We start from the raw sequence: 7,993 nt of genomic DNA, 5'->3' as shown, positions 1-7,993 counted from the left end.
AAGGAAACCTGCTCCGGAGCCTACCTGCAGCGGGGATGCAGCACAGATGCAGTGGGAAGTACCTCCAGCCCCCAGAAGACAGGCGCAGCACAGGCAGCTTCTGGTGGCTCCAGGTGATGAATCCAAACTCCTCCAGCTCCCACCCCCTTCCACCAGCACCAAATTTCTGCCGCTTGAAATGAGAGGCAGCAAGGAGGAACAGACTGTGAATTTTATTCAGGAGTTACAACCTGGCATCCTCAGGCACAGCAGCGAAGCAAATGCCCCGCTCCCTGAGGCAGGGATCTCCTCACGCTAGCAGACACGGCATCGGGTGCCAGCGTGTTCCCGGTACCGGGGCAGCACGCCTGCCTCCTCCTCACTCTGCCAACACAGAGCTGCTTTGGGGTACAGGGAGGGAGGCACCAACGAGCACGACAGCCAGCACAGGCACACCCCGCGAGCAGTGCAGGTGGCCCAGCAAAGGGCAGTGGCTTTGCATTTGCCCTCCGGCCACAAGCCCAGACCAGTTGCCTCCAACATCAAAAAGGGCAAGCACTGGCCCTACAGCAGCTGCCACCACCTCTGGGCCCCAGTCGCATCCAGGGTGTTCAAGAAGGGACCGCAGGCTGCAGTGGCTGATCACTGATGTCCCCAGCAGGGGCCACTGTGACATTAAGGAAAGCCAGCCTGCTTGGCATGGCAGGAGTCTGTGGGCTCCAGCTCCTGCAGCTCCTTGGAGCATCTGCCCTCCTCCAGGGCTGAGGCTCAGGCCTCCGAGGTGAGTTTGTAAAAAACAACGGCTGCGTGTGAAGAGTGAAGGGGGCCGGGGAGTGTCGCTGTGGGACAAGGGGCTGCCGTACACTGCAGTACAAAAATAAAGATATAAACCAGAAATTAAAAGGCTGGAGTGGAGTGTTGGGATCACATCCTCAGACCTCTGGCTTGTAACAGCTACAGAAGGAGAGAGAAAGAGAGAAACAAAATAAATGGCAGGAAAAAAAGAAATTTTGAATGGAAGGGAAGGTAAGAAACAGGAAAATGGAAATGACAGCAGAAATGAGAACAGAAGGAAAAGAAAGAAGTAGAGGACTGAGCATGGGAGAAGAGAGAAAAAGGAAGGAAAAGTCCACGTGATTAACATGCACTGACTTTTAAGAAAATAACACTCAGGTCCCACAGCCACAGACAAGGAGGCTCTTGAACAGAGGGAGAGAGAAATGTCAGCCAGTTAACAAGTGCCCTCCACCAGGACGGGGAGTGGCACTGAGCAGCTCTGGTTTAACAAGAGCCCTGCAGTTTTCCAGTATGAGAGAGGAATCCTCCTTCCAAAGCTTTCTGTACCCAGCCCCACGCACGCTGGCCAGGCAGCCTCCCTGAGCAGCAGACACAGCACAGAGGCTCATTTCGCACGCAGCTGCAAGAACATCTGGAGCAGGGACCAGCCACTTCCACTCTGCCTTTGCCACCCTCTCCCCGCGGCACTCTCACCCTGGCAGGGGCGGTGGGGGGAAAAGTCCAGGGAAGCGAGAGCAGGGAGGGGAAGACAAGCTGCTTTCTGCAAAGTGCTCTTGGGCTGGCAGGCAAAGGAGCTGCGGGTGGCAGCCGGGAGGACCGATCTGGCTTGCGTGTCAGGCAGACACATGGCAGACTTCCCCCCCTTCCCCTTGCTACCCCTGCCTGTTTTGCATTCATTTCCACCCCTCTTCGTTTCTCCCAGTTGCACTCTCTCTTTTCTGCTGCCAGAGCCTCTGGTCCGGAGCCGTAGGGCCTGCTTGGTGGGTAAAAGCACACCTAAGATGAGAATCAGAAAAGCCGCCTTATGGATGAGTCAACCTCCCCCCCTCCGCTCCTTCCCCTCCCCAAGCTCTACAAACCGGGGCCATACCCACAGGAGGGAAGTGAGTCACTCATGCAGAGCTCAGGCTGGCAGGAGCTGAGAGTGCAGACAGGTAGCGTACCTGCAGAGGAGGAAAAGTGAGGAGCAGAGAGAGACAGGGCCCCGGGCAGGGGCAAAGAGAGCAGAGGGAAGGATGCAGGAGACTGGGGAGTGGGGCAGGGCAGGAGGTAGGTGACAGTGCTGGGATGGACGCGAAGGGGAGCAGGAGGGAGGGTCTGCAGGAAGAAAGAGTTTAGTGCAATCCGGAATAGATGGACAGTCTGCAAATAAAAATATAATCGTAAATAAACCAAACAGTTTAAAATACAAAGCAGCAGCCACGGTAACAGCCCTCCCCTGTCGGCTTTATCTCCAGGGATACTCTGGTTCCTGGAGAGGACTGCCCCCACACCCCACACCTGCCCTAGTCCTTCCCTGCTGCTGGCTGTGAGCTCTCACCAGAAAGGTGGACGGGTCTATGCTTGGGGGGTTATTTTTATCATTTTCCTCAAGGATTTGCTGCACCTTTCTCCTCTGCTTCTGCTTCTGCCTCTGCCTCCTCCTCCACCTCCTGCTCTTCCTCCTCCAGGTCCTCCTCTGTGCTCTGTGGCCCAGCATGCAGGACAAAGGGAAGAAAGAGTGGAGATACTTGCAAGATGAGCCATGGCAGTTCTTTCTGACACACAAGGGAATAAAGCAATGGTCAAGACACTGGAATAGAAAGGGACCTTCCCCCATGGCCAAGACAGCTCTGGGTGAGAGAGCAAAGAGACTTGTCTTCCTCTGGAGCATCACATCAGGGCTATCTAATCCACTTACAAGTGCTGTGATCCCACTGCCCAACAACTGCCATCAGTCGCTAGTGTTCCTTCCTACGTCCTAGGTGTCTACAGGACGTCATGCACTGCCGCAGGTTTCTGTCCTTCCCTCAAAAGGGGAGCAGGTGATCTCCTGCCCCTTAGGCTGGGACTCAGCAAAAGGAAAGAGAATGCTGCAAAACCTCCAGGGAAATCACACCCTAGCAGCAGAGTGACACACGCAGCATGGTCATGAGGAGGCATGAGGGGGATGTTAGAGTAGCATGACAAATGCCAGGGTCACTTGCTAAAGCCATTTGCCACACACAGCCAGACACCACCACTCTCAACACACGCACTCCTCCTTTTGGGCAATGGGTGTAATGCTATGGTGCTGAACACCAGGACAGACCCCTGTGTTTCACCACTGAGGTGCCCCACAGCCACAATGGAGAGAGGAAAGGAAAATGGAGCAAACAAGAGTGAAGGATCTCATAGGCAACGGGAGCAGGGCCATAGCAAAGTTGGTCTCACCTTGGCTTTGTGGCTGGCCTCACAGCTCAGGCCATTGGGGGAGTTGTACAACTCTTTAGAGACCACGCACAGGAACTCTGTCTGATCCTCATTCCCATAGTTATAGGATGAGCCAATGTTTACAAGCTAGAAAAGATGAGAAAAAGAATCACAAGTGCATGTTACTGCAAACATCCACTTCACTAGGAAAGCAAGGCAGAAAGCCCACCATGCAGCATGGAGTCCAATCCCTACCCTCAATAGAAAGGCCTCATAAATAAGGTGAGGAGGCAGCACAGAGAGCCAGGAGAGGAGTCAGCCAGGATGCAAAACAGCTTAACATCACACAGCATCCTCTAAACTTCTAGAGAAGGGGCAAGAGAGAGCCAGTGTGACAGCATCATCAATGGCTGACCCAATATTCTCAGAGAGGGAAGGTGACTTGCCTGGGAACCGTACGGTATCCATGATCTTTTCCCCAAAAGACAACTCCTGCCCAGCCTCCTGTACCCTCTCCATACCTGCTCAAAGCGCCATCCATCCGACATAGTGGAAACCATCTGAGTGAGCTCTTCTTCCTGGCACTGTAGCACGCGGTAGACATGCTTAGGAGGCACCTGACAGCAAAATTGCAGAGCATATTGACAACAGTCAGATGCTAAAGGTTGTTGCCCTCCTGCTGAAGGAAGTGGTAGTACCCCTTCTTGACAGACCTGTCCTCTTCCCCATGGCTCTGGCTAAAGAGGAGTGGAAACCACAACCCAAATTTCTACTATGGTGTTGTGAGGAGCAAGAACAATGGTATCTCTTCTGGAGAGAATGAACTGAGCTGAGAGCTTCCTGCATTGTCCCCAGAAGATACCAGGCTCTTTCAAGGGGGAGTTTGCATTTGTTGTTACAAAGTCATTTATGCAAATGCCACAAATGCTGACGGGGTTTTGTGAGCGCAAAGTGGCTGTGTTGCTGGAGGCTTACAACCTGAGGCAGACACGATGAAAAGTGAGATATCAGCCAACACTCCCAGAAGACAGATTTTAAAAGGTTATTCGCCAAGATGAGGTGTGATTGTGCCACAGGATTGATTCCTTGTGCCGCATTGTCTTCCACAGACATCTCTTCATACGTTCCCTCCAGGTTTCTCTACAGGTATCCCTGTGCTCTTCACTGTGATTACACTTCCAGGACTCCCCATGCCTCTGCTCTCCTCACAAACATTCTTCCATATCCCACAGCAACAAGCTGCCTTCTTCCAAAAGTTAGAGGAGCTGATTTAGTTTCAAGGGCTACATGCAGAATTACTTCTGGGGATGCAAAACAAGCCTGTAACTTGTTTATTGTAACTAAAATGGCGGTAGCCTGTCCCCTGCAAGATTTTGCTCTGTAGACATTAGCACATAAACTCCAATTAGTTGCTTCTTTCCACTCCTTGCTGCTTCTCCCAAGCCTGCCCTCCCTCTAGACTCACCTCTCCCTTCCCACATTCCCTCCATCGCCCACCGCACTCTATCTTTCCTTGATATTTCTCTCCATACCTGAGTTACTGGGTAGTCCTTCTCCTCCAGTCGATCCTTGATTATTCGGATTAAAGGACCAATGTTATAGAACTCGGCTTCTTCCAGGACCCCTAAGGAAGAAAGACAGAAAGACCACAAAGACAGAAAGTTAATAGCCCGTCTTTGTTTTCTGGCTTGCAAAAGATCAATTCTGAACTTCCCAAGCTCCATAGGGAGCAATGACATTGCAGCCTCACTTTCTAACAGGTTTCTGTTGCTTGAAACTCTTACTGCGGAGAATTGAACCCTGGCCCTCTGCATTGTATTTCTAATGCTCACCCCGATTTCCTTATGCTGCCTGTTAATACAGAAACAGGCACTGCCAGTGAAGGCTTGTGCCAAGGACTGCTAATACCTTTCCCAGATAACTGGCCAAGGAGAATAAACGTAGGCTCCAGCCTCTCTCAATGACTACTAGTTACCTACCACCTTGTTCAGGGCCTCTTCTTAAGGCAGAGAACCACAACTTGTTCTGACCTTGTCACCAAAAGGCCCCAGAAAATCCCAGCTTTCCTCCTGGGCCAGTTGGGGTTGCACGTACCTTGCAGCCTGATATGACTTTAGATGATCTTTGGCTCTCTCCCCTGTGCTTCACCTCACAGCATGTAAACAGAGAAGTGGTTTGGGTTTTTTCTCTATGGTAGCTGCATCTGTCACCTCTCCTGAGACTCACCTGTTTGCTAACAGGCCTTCAGGGAAAGGGAGGTGGGATCCCACAGGGTTGTGAGGGAAAGGCAGCTAGGAGCCAACACTCACATGCCCCCAGGGCAGTACACAGACAAAGCAGGCAGGGACATTGATCCTTCACTACCCAACACACTCAGACCTCTTCTGAGAACCTCACTTACCCGTGAATTGTCTAATGGGTTAGTTTTACGCCAGCCTGAGTGTCTGCAGCAGGAAGTAAAGACAATGTTAAGCTATGAATGGAACTCCTGTTTATGCTTCAGATTTGATGATAAAACCTGCGGAAGAACTTTGTCTGACCTCAGGATTACAAGAAATGACAAGTAGGAAACACCTCAGAACTGTGTTTTTTACAATTCTGTACCACTGCTTTGATATATTTTTTGAATTACAACTCATAAGACGATTCTGGAGAAAACTTTCCTTGCATTAGGTAAAAATACGCAAGAGAGAGAGGCAAGAAGACTAATGAACATGCAGAAACTGTGCTCGGCAAGGGCTGGACAGCACAGCCTGTCTTTGGAATTGGCTCCTCGTTAGACTCCAGCATCCAAAAAATAACAAGGCATTGGGGATCACTGGTTGGTAACACCACAATGTTACTGAGTTATCCTATTGGACCCTCTGTCAACCTCATATGAGGGATTGGTTTGTCTGGTTTGCTCCATTGGAATTGCTGCAGGCCACAACCCATCAGAACACGAGCAGCATGCATCGCATATCACTGATTAATGATGGTCTTTATTACAGTCAGTAGAAGAGATGAGCTTGATTTTGTTTGGTCTGCTGGGTTTTCATTCCTAATTAGAAACAATCAGTCATTAACAGAAAACTCAGTCACAGAGCCTGGTTAAAAGTGGATCAGGAACAAGTAATAAAATGATTTACTGAGGCTGAGAGATCTTGCCTACTTCCATCTTGATGACATCTCTGTTGAACAAACAGTTGTGAAGCCACAACACCTGTAGGACACCCTCCTCACATACTCCAAACCCCTTTAGTAAAGGAAATATCAGTAAGCTTTCCAAGAGCTGCAAGGACAGCGTTCTCAAATCCCCGCACTTCAATCTCCAAAAGGAGAATCAGAGACGAGGTCAATAATAAGCCCTATTGTGTCCTGGCTACAGCAGTGAAGTTAAGGGGTAAGTTTCTGAGCTCCAAGACTCACCCTCTTCAGCCATATCTTTATCCAGCACCAGCTTCCCATGACGGAGGAAATTCAGGATGGGTCCAAAGTAAGTGGGGTCCCGGTCTATTAGGTATGCACCAGTCTCATCCTAGCAACAGAGATAGACCACGAGGAGAAAAACCCTGTGGGAAACTTGTAACCAACCCTCAGATGCTACAAACCATAAGAAAATACAAACCTAAGCAAAAATGTCCACAATTTGTAAGACTCCTTGGAAACCACGGGCCTCTAAGAGTCCCTAGCCAACTAGCCCAGCTTGGATTTTAACTCCTGAATTGGCATGCCCAGCGTGCCCACCTCAGCATAGACTGACCCAGCTGAGAAAGCCAAAAAAACAGGCCTCAGTCTCCTTCTGCATCTGTGCGTACAGGCCTGGTGTGAGAGAACAGAGAGTCCCCTTACAGGGGACAAGGCTGAGTCAGGCAGATACAGGTGGGAGGTAGACGCAGGGGATGTGGGGTGACAGAGAGGCAGGTGGGGTGAATGGGGGCAGAGGAGAGATGGCTTCTCTTTTCCCCAGCTTGGGAAGACAGGTACCAGGCTACAACACAGCAAGGTGGGATCTGGCAATGGGAAATCTTTCACAGGAGAAAGAGCAGGCATTTTGCACCCAGTTACTCCTGCAGCTGTCAGGGTCTGGCTCCATCCCTGCATCCCTCCAGCCCTCCCCGGTCTCGGTGGGGGCAGGGTGCAGGAGGCAACCCAGCTGCCTTACCCGGTCCGACTGCAGCTCCTCGCCCTGGCACAAGCGACACAGGAAAGATTTCTGCTCCCGGCACAGGGTCTGCCTGGTGGTGAGGAAGACGGTGCCCCCCACGTTGAGCCTCACCCACTTGGCCTGGGTGCCAGCGGATGGTGGGGTGTCCCAGGTGCAGCGTAGCCCCACGGCACCCTGCATCTCCTCCCCGCCCTCCATCCTCATCCTCAACCCCTCCCCGCCCCGTCCCCCGCCGGCGTGCAGGGACTGCCGCAGGTGCTGCCTGCCGGGGAATGCCGGGATCTGTAGTTTATCTGCCTTTCCCTCCGCAGCAGCCCTGTTTCCCGGAGGCCAAGGTCCTCCCTGTGACCACCTAGGGGGTCCTGAGGGGGAGGAAGAATGCTCTGTGCTGGAAGATATCGCTGCAGCTACCAGGAGTGGACAAAATCACAGCTCAACAGCACTGATGCTCCCTGGCTTTTCCCCTGTTCCCTTTTCCACTACACTTTGGAGGTGCAGGGTGTTATGCAAAAATCGTCGGCATTTATTTCCATAGACATCCCCTCTGGCTCATTAAAAGGTTCTGGGAACTGTAGTTTGCAGGGACATGCACAAAAGGGTGCTGGGAACTGTAGTTTTCCCAGTCCACTGCAAAAGAGGACGTAATGAAGGGGGCTGAACTGTACTACGTGACCCCAG

The 7,993-nt window shown here is 51.6% G+C and overlaps 1 protein-coding gene across 7 annotated transcripts; it reads right to left on the bottom strand.

Annotated features, from left to right (window-relative positions):
- Positions 1 to 193: 193 nt before the first annotated feature.
- KCTD17 (potassium channel tetramerization domain containing 17) lies at positions 194 to 7,531 on the bottom strand. 7 transcript variants are annotated; one of them, XM_063322024.1, is made up of 7 exons: positions 7,313 to 7,531; positions 6,577 to 6,685; positions 4,701 to 4,792; positions 3,690 to 3,785; positions 3,190 to 3,315; positions 2,318 to 2,534; positions 194 to 933 (listed from the first exon to the last, which is right to left on the bottom strand). In XM_063322024.1, the coding sequence occupies exons 1-6, from the start codon at positions 7,517 to 7,519 to the stop codon at positions 2,367 to 2,369; spliced, it is 798 nt and encodes a 265-aa protein (XP_063178094.1). In that variant the 5' UTR covers positions 7,520 to 7,531; the 3' UTR covers positions 194 to 933; positions 2,318 to 2,366. The 7 variants fall into 7 exon arrangements, with proteins under 7 accessions (XP_063178094.1, XP_063178102.1, XP_063178107.1 ...); XM_063322032.1 differs by having other exon boundaries at positions 194 to 843; XM_063322037.1 differs by having other exon boundaries at positions 194 to 1,773; positions 2,318 to 2,462.
- Positions 7,532 to 7,993: the final 462 nt, after the last annotated feature.

The sequence above is a fragment of the Chroicocephalus ridibundus genome, chromosome 1, assembly GCF_963924245.1.
Source record: "Chroicocephalus ridibundus chromosome 1, bChrRid1.1, whole genome shotgun sequence".
In the NCBI taxonomy this organism is placed as follows: domain Eukaryota; kingdom Metazoa; phylum Chordata; class Aves; order Charadriiformes; family Laridae; genus Chroicocephalus; species Chroicocephalus ridibundus.
Note: the sequence above shows the minus strand (reverse complement) of the source record. Positions and strands in the feature narration are given on the sequence as shown.

Excerpts from the sequence above, each read along its gene's own strand:
- KCTD17 (XM_063322024.1), bottom strand. The coding sequence starts at position 7,519 with ATGAGGATGGAGGGCGGGGAGGAGATGCAGGGTGCCGTGGGGCTACGC. Across the intron at positions 3,786-4,700 it reads AGGACTACCCAGTAACTCAG|GTGCCTCCTAAGCATGTCTA; the intron begins GTATGGAGAGAA and ends TTTTGCTGTCAG. Across the intron at positions 2,535-3,189 it reads AGGCCAGCCACAAAGCCAAG|AAAGAACTGCCATGGCTCAT; the intron begins GTGAGACCAACT and ends CTTGTGTGTCAG.